Source organism: Catharus ustulatus, chromosome 13, assembly GCF_009819885.2.
Source record: "Catharus ustulatus isolate bCatUst1 chromosome 13, bCatUst1.pri.v2, whole genome shotgun sequence".
In the NCBI taxonomy this organism is placed as follows: domain Eukaryota; kingdom Metazoa; phylum Chordata; class Aves; order Passeriformes; family Turdidae; genus Catharus; species Catharus ustulatus.
Window position 1 is genome coordinate 8,195,200 of NC_046233.1, and position 19,901 is coordinate 8,215,100.

Consider the following 19,901-nt stretch of genomic DNA (forward strand, 5'->3'; position numbering starts at 1 on the left):
GTGATCCTAATATTCAAATGAACATTGAACCAGAAGAGCACAGAGATCTATTCCCATGCAATGCCTACAACAAGCTCTCATCAATGGTTATGACTAATAGCTCAGGACACTGAGGACAGACCCCATAAAATGTGTACAGGAGTTTTTGAATTTGCAGCATTGCAGAACTTTGGAGTCCAAGTCCTCTCAACAGCAAGAAAGTTTGCAGTTCCTTCCTAACATCAATAATTGTGATTTGTCCATTAAATAAATTGGACCAAAGGACTGGTATTTATCACAAAAAGCAGAAGTCACTTGGTAACCCATCCCCACTGTTATCCCCACTCCTTGCTGCTGCATCCAAACCAGAGACAGCACAAGTTGTGAATTCTGGTCTCAGACTTCGTGGTTAAGAAAGCATTGACAGTGCATTTGGGTAATAAAAAGGATCTAGTTCTAATTTTTAACCTTCAATTAGATTTTTTAGATGCTTTGGAAATTCATTTCCCTAGATATGTCTGAGATTAAAAACAAAATAAAAGCCAAAGACTTTCTGTGCATTCTGGTACTTTGCTCTGTACTGCAAAAAGAACTGCATGGCATCACTTTCAGTACAGCCCATATCCTTTAAAACTCAATCTAACAAAAAATGCTTTAATTGAAAGTATTGCATTTTGGAGGTCATCAGACTTTTCTTTTTGCCTTAGTGGAAAATACCACGAACAAGTTCACAGAGTGAAGAGAAGAAGGGAAAAGAAGATGATTGCTTGGGCACTGAAGAAGATAAGTGCACATAAGGTAAATTACCCTTCTACACTGCACAGTCAGCCTGTGGATAGAAAAGTTTCAACACAGCAGGTTGCAGCCATCATGATCTAGAGACTGCAAATGCCTCTTGGCAGAACACAGGCAAGCAGAAGTGGAACGATGTGTTTGCTTCCAAGAACGATCTGTTTCAGTCTGTGCCTCCAAACCCAGCCCCCCTTTCGCTCACACATTTGTACCTCATTCCTCCAAGCAGGCTTGCTCAGGATGTTCAGGCTGCTGTGTGAACACCTCTGCTCTTCACACTCACAGACTGAGCCACATGGGCTCCTCCTCATGACAAGCCATGACAAGTGTGCAGCCTTGTGAGCCCAGAGCACCCTGCACAGGGATGGGAACTCTGCTTGGGATGTGTTTGCATGGGATGTGCCATGAGGGAATCCCAGGAGCCCAGGCTCTGCACAGTAACCCAGCAGCAAAGGTGTGCTCAGTGCTGCTGTCAGTGCACTGAAATATGGAGAACTGAAGCATACCTGGTATAAAAACCCCACAGGTGAAAGGGCCACTGTTTCTTCAGCCACTTACAAAGTGAATTTCTTGAGTCCGGCAGCGCTGAGTGATGAACACTGCTGGGCTCCCAGACCCCTTCCCAGCTCCCTGTGCTCCCCAAATTGCTCAGAGTCAGATCCCAGGCTCACCCCTGCAGTCTGCCCCTTCCTTACCCTCTTACCTGCCCTCCTTTGTGAGAAAGGGATGCAGCTCTGCCTTCTCACACTGCATCGCCCTCCACAACTAAAAACCTTCTGAAGCTTCTCTGCTAAACTCAAGACTTCATCAGGGATTGTTTGCCTAGTGTTCTCAAGAGTCAGCCTGCTCATTTATGTACCAAAATAAAGGATTAAAAACATTACTACAGGAAATCTTAATTAAAAAAAAAAAATCTGTCATAAACAGCAGTTTTACTATTAAACGTCATTTGAAACATGACTAATCTGGGCAGAGGTATGGATCAGAATAAAGTCTCATTGCTAAGCACTGGAAATTTAATTAAGCACCAAAATTTGAGATATATAGATATATATTTTACTCTCAAGAGTTATTCCCCATATGTTCTCCTTTTCCTTTCTTATTTTACATAAAATACTAAAAAAAATATTCATATTTCCCTAAGAAACTTTCAACATAAGTTGAAATAAAAATCAGAATTTTGGGCTTACTTAAAAAAAAAAAATTCTATTTTCTTTAATTGAAAAGATAGATTTTTTTAGAAATAGTTTCCAAGAATTTTTGTCTTCTACCCAAACCCTCCACCAATCACAACGATTTCAGAGGAAGTTGTTTGATCAGCATGAGCACTTGTTATTAGGCATCCAAACTTGCTTGTTTTGGCTAAAAAAAGCCCACTGCTGGAGGCTGGTCTGTGCCACTGACATACTGAACTCTACTCATATCTAACAGGCCTTAAGAAACTCTCAAAATTTTGTATTTAAATTCTCCATGATGCAAAATCACTTTTGACAATTTTATCTCCACTTATTTGCTGGAAAATGAGGAGAATCTTTTTTCTGCTCCAGAGATGCTTCATATGTCACTAAGCCCTGTGGCATGTATTGTACAAGGTGTTTATCAGAAAAATGAACTCTCAGTGCTGCAGTGGTCACATTTACCTACTCTGGATGTGTCTTTAGGTGTCAGGGCAGCTACTTGTACCTCTATACTACTTTTCAACCATTTAAAGGCCCTAGTACTGCTTTTATTAGTAATAACTAATTTTTTTCAAGCAACTGTAACATTTCAAAATGCTATGAAACTGGACTTAGTAAAGAATACATTTCAAATTGTTTTGCTTGTCTTCACGTACATGGAGAATTATTGGTATACAGCTACTGAATAAGGAGCTGTATATATTCATGGTATGAAAATAGTAAAAGTATACCTGTACTGATACTAAATAACACTGCTAATCAATAATAACAGCTTTATTATTCATGAGCTACTATTAATAAAACCCCATGGGTTCTAATGTAGCCATTAAAAGAATTAAAACTGTAATTCAATTTTAAGTTCTTTACATCTATCTGAAGTCTATTAAAATAAATGAAAAGTCTCTCAATGACTCTGGATGATGCTCTGCATGTTAATGATGCCATGTGTTATTTTCACTGTTGCAAATCACCTTTAAGATATTGCCTAAACACTGGAGTGCTTATTATGCTTCATGTAGGTGGATATAATGTTCCAGGAGAAGTGCACACCTCTCTCTCCATTCTCATTGTCAAAATCAAACCAGTTTTGCTCAGACTTTCAAAAAGCATTAGAATAAGGAAGAGGCAGAATCAGGGAATTTCCAGGCACTGAGATGGGGACATGGGACCCCGTCTCCTACTGCATGGGGTTTTCTCAACAGTCACTGCATTTAAATCCCTTATTCACTGAATCTATTTTGCTATGGTGGCAAACACAAGAAACAGTTAATGAAAGGGAAGAACAGGGAACAAAAAGGCTTCCAAGGGAAGTTAAAAGCTGAATTCTGTTGTTTGAGAAATATACATTAAAAAAGCTATTTTTGGCAAATATTCAATAGCTTTGATGGTGTTCCACCAATTTATTCTGTGTTCAGCTCATTTAGGCCCCTGTGAAAAGTGAGTGATTGATCACGTTGATGAAGCAGACCAAGAACTATAACCAAAAAAATCTCACAAAAAGCAAGGCCACAAACATGCATTTTACTGAAGAACAAATTTCTGGATATATGAGTAACTAGTAAATGTAAAGACATTTATATGCAAATAATACACACATAGATCAGAAAGTTGAAAGGGCTACAGAGTAGTTTTTTTCAACAAACTTACAAAGACATGTCAGCACTGGAAGGCAACTGAGCTAAAGACATGTAAACCCCTTGGTTTTTATCCCATGTACTTTTAAAAATACTGCTAGTTGCACATTTGCTGCCAAGTATCTAATTACCTTTAAAAATCTAGCTCTGCACTGCTGAAGCTCTTGAGTGATCGAGGTATCAACATCACTCATCATTATGGAGCTAATTTTAATGATGAAAGCATTGCTAAAAGTTATTTTAAAATTCATTTTTACTTAATTTCTTTAGAGATGATTTGTTTGAGTACCTGAGACACAGTAACTAATCACTGACGGTTTTCTCTGCAAATATAAAATAGATTTATATGCCCTCCCGGTAGGAACAAGAATTCCATCACCTCCTCCTGAATTTCTGAGCTATCGAATATTTGATGAGTGCTTAGGGAATCAGTATTGTGCCTTTTCACAGCAGTAATCAAGGAATGAAGGATTCTCTGCCATAATGAATCTACTGCAGGACTAAAAGATGAATATTTCAAATGCAAAAGCAATATGTTTGTTTTGAACACTTTCAAGTTTGGCTTTAATAAAGCAAGTAGTGAAGTATGCAATGAATTATATTGTTGGATGGTTAAAGCAGAGCTGTGCAATATGTCTGAATGCATTTAATCCAAGTAACTACTCATTTTAAATGTGACTTATAAATATGTATGACATGTATGATGACTCAGGAACCATGAGAGACCTGGGCCTTGCCTTCCACTCCTGTTTTGCTTCAAAGCTAGCTCAGCCTGACAATTAACCAAGCCCCAGAGCCAGAACATTATTAACTACAGGCTGAATCCTACATGGGCTGGAATTAAACATGTGCACCAACTATTCAAGTCAGGATGATTTAAATCAAGCCTGGCTGGACTGGGACCTGCTACCTGTGTTCCAGCAGCTGGTGGGTCCCAGCGTGCAGCCAGAGGCTCATTTAGGATTCCCACAAAACAAGGCCCTCAGCTGGGTCCAGCACTACCCTTCCTGCAAATCTAGAAGCCTTTCCTGCCAGCCAAGAGGGTGCTGCCAGCAGGAGGTGATGGGTTTGTCAAGCTGGATATCTCCCAGCAGTACCAGCTTCACTCTGAGAACACCAAATCACTGCAAGGTTGAAAGGAATGGCCATGATGTGCTCCTGAAAAACCTGTCAGAAGGCAAGGTCTCATTTGTCACGGCATTCCCTCTTTTGTCTCCAGGGGATTTTGCTTTTTGATAAAATAACTAGTGAGGTCTCTTTAATAACAAAGAAAATCCAGCTAGAGATTTCAGGCCAGCTCATCTCATTTGCAAATTGACAGTACCTGGCTATAGAGTCCCCACGGTGCTATTCTGTGTGAGACCCTCTCAGTGTCTATGCCCAATGGGATACTGAGATGAGCAGTTATAGCAGTTTGTATTTGCAAGAACTGTTTCTTAGTTTAGTAATTTTTTTTGTCAGATCAACTAACCTGTAGCACACAAACAGAAATAGCATTTATCAACAGAGCTTAAAATGAAAGTAATGAGAAAAGCACAGCTTTAATTACAACAAAATTCCAAGTGCCTCAATTATCCAAGTTCAGAAGCAATGTACTTTACCTGGAAATTGCCCCTGAAATAATGAATTCAATAAGGAAAATTCTTGTATAGTCCAAGTTAAATTATTTAAAAAGGAAGAAAGAGGGTACTTAATTATTTAATGTTTCACCAATAATTATATAGTTCAGTATAATGCTCTCACTGGAGAACCTGATTTTCAAAGGAACATTTATGAACATCAGTCAAACAAAAAATACCTGGCAGACTAAAACTCAGCCAGTGTTGTGCACCTTCCAACACAGCATTACCACATTAGCAAAAATCCAAGTCTTAATGGTAAATGCATCTAATAATTTATGTTAAAATATTTACACAGAAAAGCATGCATGATACATTTTTCTAATGCATTTGTAAAAAACAGTATGACCTCTTTTTCTACAATTTTTAAAAGCTGTGTTCTAGGTAAATGAGTTCAAAATGGGACCAAAGCTCTGGAAAATAGAAAGCTGTAGTATTCGAACCTAAGATGCCAATCAAAATGTGACCATGGACATCTTAGGGACATTTCAAGCAAAAGTCACTAGGAATCAATTTTAAAAGACAGCTTTAAATTAGCTGCATGAAATACTAGCCATAGCAAGTTTATCTGCATGGAGTCCTGGGGAGCAAGGCTCAGGGAACATCAAGTATTTCTCAAGAAAAAGGTTTTCCCAAGTCATAGATCAACAAGCCCAGCACATAACACACAGCTGAGGGAGCTAAACCAGAACCTTGGTCAAACACAGCACGGATCTGCAAAGGGTTATCATCATCCATTAATAACCTTTTGTTAACCCTATGTACAATAATTCAAGCCCTATAGGACTAGTTTCTGGAAAATCTTCATGATGGCCAAAATAGCAGTTGTCACACTGGCGTCCTTAAAGTTTATTTACAGGTGCCAGAACTCAGCCCTTCTAGACTGGGGGCTCTGGGCTTTACAAATCTTCCTCAATTGTTCTCTGTCTTGGAGCAAAGCTGCCCAGAAGGAAAACCTGGTACACTCACAAGTGTAACAACACAGCACTGGTTTCTCATTTCAATCCAAAGGAAAAGGAAAATATGCCAGAACTCCCCCAACCATTTCCTTGCAGCCGCAAAATAGGTCATCCCTAGGTCACTTTGCCAAAGAATTACCTTGACCTCACTCTCTGGAAAAGATCAGAGAGTGTTCATCAGTAATGGCCTCAGATTTCACAGCTCCTAGAGCACAGGAGCCCAGCTGCACCATCATCCAAACTTGACAGCCTCATGTCCTGAAAAGTGTTGATTTCTGCTTCCCTAGAGGGGACTACAACACTCACTTGAGGTCTTGAAAAGCTTGAGGTCTCTGACAGTCAAAGATGGGGGTTTTAACATCATAACATACTATTATAAGTTATTTTAGTGGCTCCCTTGGAATTGTGCAAAGAGAGAGTTACAGTAAGCGCAGCACTGGGCTTTGCAGGTGGGGAATACCAAACACAGTCCCACCACAGTTTTAAGACCCTGTAAAAAAGGGAATTTAGGGAATACGTCACATATAGACTAGGAAGTGATGTTACATGGGCAGTGCTTCACACAGCTGATGTGAAGCCCATCAGGGTAATTTAGCAGTTAAATTCCAGACAGATGATGCCACAACCCGTGGTGCACACCATGGCACAAACCCACGCTCCTTCTGACACAGCACACACACCAAACTCACAATGCTTCACCGTGGTACAAACCAGCCTTTGGTTGTTCTGCTTCTAAACTTCTGTCTCACATGCCAAATTCAACTTGCTCAAAGCTTCCCGCAGTACACTGAGATTAAGAAGTCTGGGGAATCATCATCATGCCATGCCACTGTAAATTATCACAGCTCCACCAACCCTGCCCTAATATGAAACGCCACAGAAGTGCTCAGAATCCAACAGTGATGAATTTAACATGCCTCCTTCCACTGTACTGATGTCAGCAGAGTTACAGCAATTTATGCAATACAAGGATCTGTCCTTTTCTCCTTATCAAAGCATTTGATCAAAATCAGTGACATGCAAAAAGACAACCTTGCTTAATTTGAGCAGCAGAGCCAGGCTTGTCACTCTAACATCATAAGAAAAACGGCGGTATTTACATATGGGTACTTGCATATTCCTTTTTATCTGGTTTCACAAAGATAACAGCAAGATCACTTTCTTCCTCAGTAAAAACTAGTGTGAAACTTCACAAAGGATCAGCGTGTTCCCTTGCTCTTCCCTCCCTCCTTTCCTCTCTTCTAAAAAGCAAGACCTCAAGACATTTCAAATCTTCATTAGCTACTTCTCTGCCTGTGACAGCCTGGTGGTGTGGAGAGGCTCCAGCTCCCTCTCTTCGATTCACCCTCGAGTCAGAAAGGTGAGACCCCATTTCTGACAGGGAGCTCCCACTGCTGAATGCCACTGCCACAGGTGACACTCTCATCACCAGTGGTGGTCCCTGCCCCACGCTGCAGATTTGGAGCGTGTGGAACTACAAATGAGCTCACCCAGCAGCCCCAGATTGCATCTCTCAGGGTGCATTTCAAACAAGTGGGTGCATAAATTCACTCATTTGGGAACCTGTTCTGTTCAAGAACTCACTACTACATGGATTTAGAAGAAGCTGCTACAGATAAGATTGATGAAACATATTGATTAATTTTCTCTCAAGCTAAATTTGAATTTTAAGTTTTCCCTAAACAAAACCAGTTGGTGTTGGTTTGTTAGTATTCCAGGGACTGCAGCAAAGTGCTTCAGCAGCAAAGGAAGTTCCATGATAAATGTGTTCTCCAATCCGCATCTGTAGAGTAGCTATAAAGTCAGAACAATCCAGGCAAAATTTTTCATTATGTTTTTAAATATACTTATTTACATTTTAAATCACACATAGACAATATGAAATATCTTTCACTTAGACAGGTGGGAACAAGAAAACAGATGCATCCATTAAGCTTGAAACAATTCAATGAATTCAGTAGTACTTGGTGAACACTTTGGTTTATGGATATAGCCTTTGTTTTAACTTACTTGAAAAAACACAGCCATGGCTCCTACCACCCTGTTTTCTAGAACTGCTGTTCCAAAACTGTCAAAGTCATCGGGATTGTAGAAGTAAATCTGCATCTGCAAAAATTAAAACCAACAACAGAATCACATTAGTGTTGATTCATACAGCTTTCACATGATGCAATGCATACACATTGTATGTAAACGCAGTGTTATGAACCTGAGATAAAGGAATTCTGCTGAACAATGTTGTTTAACCAGGATCTTGATTAATAGCATGACTGCCCTGCTGGGACAGTAAGCAGGGAACAGAGTTGATGCAATGCATTTTAATACCAAATCCAAGGGTAAACAGTATGGCCAGTCTGTTCAGATGTTAAACTTTGTGCTTTCTGCCAGCATCTCTTCATTTCTTTGCACGTTGAAGGCTCATCTCCCGCTCTGTTAAATGTGCTAAACATATTTATCTCAAAATCCATAGAGAATTTTGAAAAGGATTTCAATGTTTAGAGTTATTCCTTTACTCCTAAAGTAATTTGTAAGATAAAAGTCTGTCTCCGTAGCAATGCATTTTTATGAGCCTCTGATATTCAGGTCTATCAGTTAAGGTCACACCTCTCCCCGTCTTCAGTTAAATTTCATGACTTTTATTTCCAAAGTGTTAGTGCTGTGCAAAAAGTGTGAAACAAAATCAGATAGACTGATGTAATTTTTAAATGAATACTAAATATCAGAAATTGCACAAACCCCAAGTAAGAGCAGGTGAGAACAATGATTACCCCAAACTAACAAGTATTGGAGTTACACAAACAGAAGAGGACCAAGATCAGCTTCCTCTGTACACTCTGCTGGTAAACAACCCCACTTCACTACACACATGCCGTGAATAAGGGCAGCCTGAGCAGGCCTGTGGGTGCTCATGCTCTTAATTTCCTGTATGGCTCTTGTTCCACTTCCCACAGTAGTTGAGCTGCTGCTCACTGCTGCTTCTCCAGTAATTGTTCAACCCCTCCATTCCAAAAGAAACCCCTAGTGTTAGTCCATCTCTATCAGCCATGATTTGCTCCAAAGGATCTGGTTTAAAATGTGCAGTACTCCCTTCATGGTCACAGGATAAATTCAGTGTTGGTAACATTTGTGGTACACAACACAAATTAAAACCACAAGCCTGATGGTGCCAGCCAAGTACAAGGACTGGACTTCACGGTGGTTGCTCTTATGGCCATTCAGGGAACCTTCCAGATGGGTTTCACAACCCAAACCAGCACAGCCTGGATGTTATATATGCTCACTTGTGCTCATTAGTGCCAGAAAAAAAAAAAAATCTGTTCCTGGCAATGAAATGGGAATGGACCCCTTGACTTCTCTGCCAGTAGCCTCTTGCTGAACCTGTGCACTCACTCTGCTGCCCATCACCAATACCTGCCCTCTTCACAGCATTAGAGATTGGCACACAGCTCACAGTTTGAGGGAGAAGCAAGGTCTAGCTGAGACTGCCCCTGCCACCCAAAACACTGCTGCTCTGACCATGGATCCCTCCAGCAAGTCTGTCTGCAGGACCCAAAAACCTGGGCTTTTCCAAAATAGTGCTGCATGACACATCCTACTATATTCACAAATGCACTGTTTTCCCCATGTTTTGTATATGCCAAGAGAGATTATACCCTTTTATCTTGCACAGATACATTCCTACTCACATCCACTGATTCCCAGGCTTCTGACTGCATATCCTGGCTGCAGTGGATAGGTGCTTTGCCAGCATTATACAGTTAAAAAAACATCACCCTATGGGGAAAAGGCCAACATGAAGATCAGAGCATTCAGAGGTAGAGGTACTTTTTTCAGCAGGAGGAAGACCACACTCCAAATAGCCCACAAAGAAATGAAAAAATTTGGCCCTCACACTAGCTTTATAAAATTAGAAAGCCATTTTCTTCCTCTTCTTTGGCCTTCCTATTCCCAGCACACTCGTAGCACACACACAGATGCTGACAATATCTCACAAAGGTGGCAGTGCCTCCAGATTCTGACATTTCTGCATTGAACAAATGCAGAGCAAGGTACAGCCATTCATTGATGTGGAAATTAGAAACAGTTTGTTTCAGGTAGGATTGCTTAAACTTCAGTTTATCCAGCACAGACAAACCTGGCAAAATAATCAAATTACATTTTGCTCCTCTTGAAAATAAAGTCGAAAATTATCTATGCCTTACATAAAACATTTCACAATATATTCCTCACAGGAGTTTATGAAGAAAAGCATCGCTGAGTGAGTTCAGCATATGCCAGAATCATTTTGGATCAATTTTGCTCACGGCATTTTAAGGAAATTAATTTTTACAATGCACTCTTGCATACCAGTGCAAAGGGCTTTGGTACAAGAGTTTTTCATTCAGATCTCTCATCTTAGCAGTGCAATCTCATAGCCTAATCGAGACTCACACTCTGCCTTGATTACCATACACATTGGAGCATTTTACCACTGCTCCCTGGTGTTTTTCTAGAGAGTGTGGTTGTTCTCTCTGCATCCATCACGTCAAGGGGAACTGTCCTGTATGAAAAATTATTGTCATCTGTCATACAGTAGCTTCCTTATGCACTCATACAGCTAGAAGGAACATTTTAGGAATACAATAGCTGAAGAATTGTTGCTATATACTTTACACACACATACCCTGCAAAAACAATGTTAAAAAGACAGTAAAGTTACACCCTCAAAGCCTCATGGTTCAAGCTGCTCATAAAACCACACCTGGACACCACTGAGCATTAGTAGTATGGCAATTTTCTAATTATGTGATCACATATTGTTCTCTTCCATAATACAGCCTCATCAGTTTTCCCCAATTTACAATAAAATGCAAATGTATCCAATGTATTTTTGTTCTTTCATCCATAATATACATAATATTGAATGCATTTATCAGTAGATAGTTAATTTAATATTTTCTATGGGTGGGATAAGGTTCTTTATGTACAAAGTGGGACTAAGACAGTTAACTGTAAAATTAATTTCACTGCATACTTAAGTGGCCTAAACATGCTAGAAAATTTTCATTATTACTCCTTATTATATAATTAGTATATACAATATATGGGGTGCTTTGCATATAAATGACTTCTACTGTCTCTGCCTGGGATGTGCAAAGCAGCAGCACAGAATGCAACAAAGAGGCTTTTAAGCTAAAGAAAATTTGGATTGTATTATAATATGCTATTTATGAAATCAGAATGGAGAATCACCCAAGCTTGCACATCCAACTTAAATTGTGGCACTGACTGATTGTAGCCCCATACAACAGCATTTTTGTACATTTTTGTGATTCCACAACAGCTTCTATTTTCCAGAATTAAAGTATTTAAGGCAGTAAAGCCTGAGACGCCCTTTGTAGAGTGACACTACCTGTGTGCAGTCAGAATGATCTGTTCCACACATCCCTGCTGACTCTGCTCCAAAGAGCCTTCCCCATGGCACAGCTCCAGGAGGGCACAAGTGTCCTGTTTTCTATGGCACAATATATGAGATTTACAAGGCTTTCACATCTAGCCCCATTACAACTAACAAGGCTGGGAAAGGCTTCCATGGCTTTCCTTAATCCCAGATATGCAACACAGCAGTGTGCTTTCATTTACCTTGTAAAGAGGTATCATAAAAACCAAGTGTGTCCAAGCAACTTGAAATTTTCAGTATTTTAGTAAAGCCAAGTTGAGACAAACCATCCCTAGTGAAACACAGGTACTTTTCCTGCAGGAAAACATTCTCCATCCTAAAATGCTACCACTAATACTACTGCAGCTACAGAGCTTTACCAAGACAGGGAGAGGGCAAGAGTTTGCTTTTAATGGGAAAACTTCATGCTTTGACACTCTTCACACTATAAAAGAATTGTTTTCAAACTTGAGAGAGATTTGCTGTACAGCACAGATTTAAGCCTGAAAAAATATCACTGAGGGCAAAATCTTCAGAATGTTACAAGTGCCTTAAAACACAGGATTAGGGAGAAAGCCTTCACTCTGCCATAACCCAGGAGATAATCACCAGTCACCCTGAAAAAACATGTCATGTTTTCTAGTCTCTGCTGTCTAGGAAGATCCAGTGGCCAACCATTACATTTCCAAGCACTGCAGGTCTGTCTATTCCCAGTCTGCAATGCTTACACAAGTGAATACACCACATACATCCAACATATGGGTGATTCTCCAGCCTGAGAGCCTTTGCCTCCAACCCCCCCACCATGCCCTGGGGGCAGGAAATTGCCTTTTCCTCAGGACACCCTGCAGAAACACCTTTCTTCATCCGTGTTCTTCCAAACTCTACAGAAATCTGGTGTTACACAGACCTGGCCAAATGTCAGGCCCTGCTCTGTTCTTAGATTTTGATGCCAAACTGGGCTGTCACCATGCTGATGTTGTAAGGAAAGGCTGTCCAAAATGTGTGTGTTACTGAGAAATACTGCCCACCAGAGACCAGTTCTGACTTTATTAAGTGCAATTGCCTCTGAATGACTAAACCCTCATTATGAAATGTCACTGGCTTGCAAGAACTGAGTCTGCTTCCAATGAATGGCTTCTCCTCGCCACCCATCCACAAATAAAAGGCTCTGTCTCTGTGCTTGGCATGACAGGCATCCAGACAGAAATCACCATTCCCGTGCACGGCATCTCCTCGCTGTCATTACCCCACTACAAAGGCAGAAAGTTTACATCCAATACAGACTGTCATGGCCAAACTCATTCAGCACTTATGAGAGAAAAGCCACAATGAGCGTTTGATAGATCCCAGAAGATGTGAGTGAGTTCAAAGCAATTCTAAGAGACTGGAAACCAAGCAAGTACATTTTCCATAGACAGATGCCAAGTATTTTAAAAATAAATAATTGAGACTTTTAAATTGGGCTGCTATCACCCTGTGCAACCTCCTACAGCAGATTTCTCTTTAGATTAAAAAATGAACAAAGGCTCATTGTGCTGTCACAGATGTGGAGTACAGAATATTCAATAGAATCAGGAATTCTGGTGCAAGGGAAAGGATCATCGGAATTATCTTTCTGCTCATTTCCTTCCAGCAATCCAAGGACTACCATGCAATTTAAAGCATGGTAAAAAAACATTAAAAAATAAAAGGCTTAATAGACCAGCCAATTTTTTGATGAATTAGGCAGCAGGACGCAGAGGGAGCAGCGATGTGGATTATTATGTATTGCTTTAGAGACTGAGAGTATTTTCAGAAGAGCACAACACCCAGGCAGCACAGGTAGATTGAAACTCTTTGCAGAGTGGTGAAACAAAAATTTTGAAATGTTTGCTTTAAATGATGGAGTTAAGCACTGAATATACTAATTCTTAATTAGTGTCTTTGCTGCCTACATTGTAAGAATAAATTATTCTCAGCCACTTTTACAACTGGATTTAAAACCTTTTGCACAAAAATAAATTCTCTGGTAAGATTATGAATCATACATGATTTTTCTTAATTGAAAGCTTGCATGTAACTTTTGCTTTAAATATGTGCATAGATTTCCAGTGAACTGGATGATATGATCCATTTGGCCAGAATAAAAATTTTCTACAGACATAATGTAATCTTCACTGCAGCACTAAAAATTCAGAATAACTGTCCTGCAGTCTGTGTGTTTATTGGAGTGTGAGATGTACACTGGGGCAATAAAGTCTAATGTTTGACTTCTCATTATATTCTCTTTAAAAAAGCCATGAAACTTATCATTTATAACATATTCAAAATCTGCTCAGGAAAGGCAGGGGGAAGAGCGAATCGTGATGTTTTCCAGTTCTCCTACCAGAGCTTGATGTAATAACACAGAGTATATTGCATTCTTTTGAAAAGATAAAGTTGAACAGGAGCAGATAATGGCATGTTTTTCCTGCCTAGTCTATTATTCATCAGTGAATTTTTAACTATAGTTAGGCAGGTAGAGAGAAGTATTTTGAATGTCATAATTTGGTATTCTACAGTGCCTAAAAGTGTGCTGGGTAAAACTGCAAAACAAAGAGTCAGACAGGGACTTTGTCCTAATGTAATTGCAACTTGATAATGAATACAATGCTAGGCTGAAAAAAATGAAAGGAGCTGAAACAACAGGAAGAGCAAGATCATGCAAGTGAAATACCAGGATTTAACTCAATTTAGTTGTCGGTATCTCTCAGAAGTATGGCAAATTTTTCTTTCATCTTTAACAGCAAGCATGAATCCTTGCTTTGTTGTCTCCAAACAACCCAGTAGGGGTACCTATGCTATAAATTGAGACTAAGCAATTTCAGAGCAATTTTCAGCCTGAGGGGTGGCAGTTGTTGCACTTCTGCCCCTAACTCTGCAGAGCACTTAAACCAGTGATCCAGTGACAGCTCAGGAGAACAGGGAGGAAACCCAGAGCTCATGGGGTCACCCTGGGCTCCCATGCATTGTTGGATCATGGCCACATCACTCAGTATCAGTGTTAAGTCCTGAATGTTAAGAGAGAACCTTGCCAAGCCCCAAACTTCTCTGATTTCTACTGCCAGAAATAAATGCCCCTTAGGCCTCTCCCATCCCTAACACAAAAATCTATCTCGTGTGTACACAGTGAGTCATTACACAAGGAAGGCCCATTTGATGCTAAAAAGCTGCATGTTGCATTCATTTGTATTACCCTAATATGAAAATAACGGTGTCAGTGTTTATGCTTTCTGTAACGTGAAACTTTTCTGCAATTGCTTTGTACTCCGAGTAACAGCCATATGATTCACCATGAAATGAAGTCTGGAAAATCGTTTTGGATAAATGGAACTATAAATTCAATAGAATTTCCATGACAACATAGATTGCAACACTCCACCACAAGTGAAATGTTATAAATCATTCAAAACCAACAAAAAATCAGCAGTAAGTCTTCTCCTTCACAATGCACAAGACCCTTGAATTGTAGAGCTGTGGTTATTACCTCCCAGTGCAACGCCTCTTGTTTCTGATCCTCCTCCCTCTGTGTTACAAGTGTTATTTTATATCTGACCTCCATCCAAACACAGCAGATTATAATACTAACACTTTAATACTGACATAAGCAAGAGCTCAAGCATAACGAGCAGGAGGCTTTTTTGAACGTTTCCTTCTCATCTCCTAAAAATGTTTAAAATATCTTCATCCTGTGGTAATTTAACCTGTGTATCCAGATACATCACAGCATCTTGTTAGACATAAAAATTAGGAGGCTCTTTTTCTGGAAACGTGGGTGGTAACTGTTGCGATAGGGTGCTCAGTCAGCTTGTGAAAGGGATGTGAACCACATGTCCAAGGGATGGAAGAGATCCAAGGAGAGGAGGTAAAAATAAAAAAAGGCTAGAAGATCACCCCACACAGTATTGCTCATTTGTACCCTTCCATCAGAGGATTCCTGACAAGCAGTATCTCACTTCAAGTCGAAGGAACCAGAATGATGTGATTCCAGGAGAACCTTTACTGCATTTTTAAAATCACTGTGGCTGTTGCCTTCATGCCTGAAAGAAAAACCTTGAAAATGCAAAGCTCTTTCCTTCCTGAAAAGATTAAGAAGCCCATGAAAACAAAGGAGAGAAAAAGAGTTCAGTATTCTTTTTTTTTTTTTTTTTTTTTGGTGTGTAAAAGTAGGAATATTTCTTAAACATCATGTCTTTTGGTAATTTGAGAAGTGGTAAACTGTTAGGCCTTGGACTGCAAAGGCTACTAGTGAGTTTTTGCTATCTTGCATTGATCACTGCCCATTTCTGGGCCTCAATTCCTCATGTGGTCATTACCTATCCCTTCATTAAGTGGAAGTTTTATGAAAAAAAGTTTGAAAAATTTGAAATTAATGGGAAGAATGACACAGTTGAAAACTATGTTGGTTGGTTGGAAACTTCTCCTAGCATGTGCGATTAATACAATTTCATATCCCATTCACTTTAAAGATGCACTAGCAGAAGTATTCATTCCTCTGAGAGCTCATATCTTAGCACAAATTCCTTTTCTTGTACTGCAGAATTAAAAATGTCCTGTGTGTGGTCTTCTTTCTTGTTGGTGATGGGTTTTTCTTCTTTTTTTTTTGTTTTTTCTCTTCAGTGGGAGAAAGCAAGGTTTTCCAAGAGGTTTAATGAACTTCCAAATGCCTCAGAACAAATTTTGAGGTATTTATAGTTTCACTCTGGATACAAAGCAATGAAGCAGATGGGGCACGTTTTCAGCAGCATTTTGCTGGGCAAAAGGGCATTCCTATCTCTGAGGGGATGTGAAATCCTCCAGGCTGTACACTTGCAGAGTTATTTTTATTTATGAACTGTGAAGTAGATGGACAGTTACAGCAGAACCAGGCCAGGACAAGAGCTTATTTGGAGGGTAAAAATAATAATGGGTTTTCTCATATTTTGCAGAATACACCTCTATCTAGACCCTCATCATAATGCCAAAGGCAGAGCAGTGTTCAGCACAGTTCTCAGCAGTTACTTGCAGATTACTGGAGAGAAGGGTGACAGCCTGTGCTGCAGGGACAGCACTAGTTCTGTCACAGCTGTCCCATTGAAACATCAGGGATTTTTCCAGTGCAGCTGCTTAATGTGGGTGTTTTACTGCAAGATTCTCAAAAGTGTTTAATATGCAAGGAGAGAGCACACTATATCCTTTCTAAAACTCTGGATTCCTGAAAATACCTCAAATTGAAATACTTCCCCACCATGGGCTGCCTCCCCAAATTCCCCAGTGTTGGAAAACCTTACATGTAATATCTCTGTACTCTGTCTCTAATTTTCAAGGTTTTTCTACCTGTACCCTCTGATTGTTTTACCAAACAAAAAGTGAAGTCTGCACACGTGTGGAGTGCAGTGTTAAGAAATTTGTAAACTTCTTTTCCTAAGTGTACAGACACACACACAGTAAGCTGAGTACACCATCTTAATGGCACCAGTGTGTTAAGGACATGATTCTGGATTTACACTAACAAATCAAAAAGAACTGGATTATAGCACAGCAAGAAGCAAAATACTCATGGATGGAAAAGTAAAGTGCTGGAAATTGTGTGGTATTTTAAAGTTAAACCCTTGTCCACTGTCACAGCTGCAAACCCATTTCCAAACACTTTCTAGAATGGTCCTTTGCAAAATTTCAAAGTTATTTTTCCATTCCTATGAAACAGAAACACAGCTCTGATTCTCACCCCCTCCCTTGCTCATACCTGTCTGCAGATGAGCTATTGAGACTCCCCTGGTGCATCTGACACTGCTGCTCACTCGTGGCATCACCTTATATAATGTGACTAAAACAACCTCTCATCTTTAACACTTCCAATTTCTTACAGGCCCACTGATGTTGAAAGAAAACAATGTTGAACTTCTTTGTAGTCCCAAAGAACACAACAGCACCACCAGACTGGCATTTGAGTCCAAATTCAAAGGCTTTGGATCAGTACAGCTTTCAGCACACACTCCTGGTGGGAGGTATGCCCAATTGTGTCCCTGCTCACCAGGCTTTGTGTTATTTTCATACCTTCCCTTGACTGTATTTTAATTATAGAAATGATCTGCATGCCCAAGAGTCACATTCCCAGTCTGGTTCACACCTGTGTATTTCTGAAAGCATCTCTTCTGCCTCAGACTCACACTCAAACAATTCACCTGTGTAATGGACACCAAAGAAGTTCTGGTTTTCAGTGTGACAGCTGCTGGTTTCTCTCCAGACTCCTGGTGTCTCTGGCTCTAGAGTTGCCCAACCAATTCAGTTCTTGCTCATGCCACTCCTCTCACCACCAACACCAGATATTTGGATTGTGCTGGTAAAACAGAAATGGGAACTGGGAACACTCCAAACTGTGCAGCCTCTCCCATCACACAGCAGGGAGAGCTGCCCCAAGCTGCCCAGGGCCAGGGCTGGGCAGGTGCCACCTGCCACACAAATCCACAGCAGTGTGTGCTACTGGTGCATTCACCTCTCCTGGTGTTGTTCTGTCTCAGCACAAAATGCCTCAGTGGAACTTTTGAAATATGGGAGTTGCACAAGTAAAGTCTTTATCATAAATCTGATAATTAACCTGCATAACTGATTTCCCTCCTGGCAGCAGGCAGGTCAGAATAAATAGTCTATTCAATACCTACTGAGAGAAGACTTCTATATTTCATGTTTACTTTAGACAAGTACAAAAACCTTCGGACAAAGGGCCTCAAAGAGTCAAATTCCTTACAGTTTCAACAGAGTGCCCTGAATAATACATAAAGCAGCTATGCTCTTATCCCTAAAACCACAGGTATGAACCAGATGTCATGCTTATCTTCTCTTGAGATTACAGCAATCGCACGCCTTCAGAATATAAAGTAAGCTTTGGATCAAGGAACCTGAAATATATTAAAAGTGTGGCACTGGAGTTAAAAATTCAAATACTAACCTAGAAATCTACTACTTCAAGAGTCTGTTTATAGCCTATGTTTTGTAATATTTCTTTTATTCAACCTTTTTATAACAAGATGTATTATGAGTCACGAATCTGAGATAAAACTATTTGCATAAATCTCAGTATTGGTAAGCAAGATTTTGTCAAACAGATCTTTCAAATATACCACCATCTATTAAACATGCATCATGGCTCAAGAAACAGAATTAAAGTTAAAATCCTAATTTAAATTTTAAACTTTCCTATTATTGTAGTGAAGGTTTAGAAAAGGTGAGCATATGCTGCACTCAAATATTGAAAGATTAAATTCAGAAAGGCATCTCAAAGAGAATTTTAAAGTTAACAATACACAGTGACAAGAAATGGTGCAAATGTGCTCAAACCATATAGCCTTGATCATAACCAGTCATCATTCCAAAGCGTTCAGTTTTAAGAAAAGTAACAATTTTCTCCCTCAACAAGCGAACATCACCAATATGTGTGTTTGTTGCTGGGGGCATTTCAGGAGAAGAACCACATGGTCCTTCTCTCCAGATGCACAAAACATCCTGCCCCCACAGATTCAAGGGTCATACTCCCATTGCAGTATTTCTTCTCTTAAACTAGGTCCAGGCACCACCTCCCAGCTCCCATGTCAACACCTCAGGAGCAGCAGTGGCTGCTGCAAGGGTGAGGATTGTTGTTCCTGAAAGAGGGTTCATGTCCCACTTCAGTTTTTGCTCAGCTTTCCTCCTGCACCTTGGCTAGCTTCAATTTTTAATTCAACATTCTAGTTTCCTTCCATAGCATCCCCTGTCAAACACACACACTCTCCAAAGGCTGTCAGCAGCTAATGCTAACACTTCACTGAGAGAAGTCTGCTAGGTCAATTTATGACAGAAATATTGCAGGTTTGTAATTAGAGCCCTAGATAAGAAAGCCTGTGTTTACTCAATAATCTCCACGTTCACTTAACAGATGCATGCATCTCCTCTCTAGCTGTAGAGAAAAGGTGGTGAATGTGACCTGAATCCAGCAGCTGTAATGTCACCTGCTTGATCTTGAGAGAGCTGAACTACCCTGTTCTCAAACCAGTATTAACCAGTGACCCAGAGCCCTCCAGCAGCAGGGGCTGTGACTCCTGGGAAAAAGGATCCAACATCTTGGATCACTCATGTCAATAAAACAGAGTATGAAGAGTCATAGGTTAAGGTGTTAACATGACCCTGTCTGTAAGGCTGAACAGTCAAACTTGGTTTGAGTTGAGAGCACAGACCCAGGCTGCTCAGCTCCATGGCAACACTAATGATTTAAACATCTTTATAACTTTTAATTGAAGATATAGGAGAAAAATTGAGAACAAGACCAGAAAAAAAACAAACTTTCA

The 19,901-nt window shown here is 40.0% G+C and overlaps 1 protein-coding gene across 1 annotated transcript in view; it reads right to left on the reverse strand.

The window, feature by feature from the left end:
* PTPRG (protein tyrosine phosphatase receptor type G) overlaps positions 1-19,901 on the reverse strand; it is a 395,342-nt gene that overhangs the window by 129,805 nt on the left and 245,636 nt on the right. Inside the window, exon 5 of the mRNA XM_033071407.2 lies at positions 8,172-8,267. Coding sequence (XP_032927298.1) covers positions 8,172-8,267 — 96 coding nt within the window. The remainder of the gene's footprint in view (positions 1-8,171; positions 8,268-19,901) is intronic.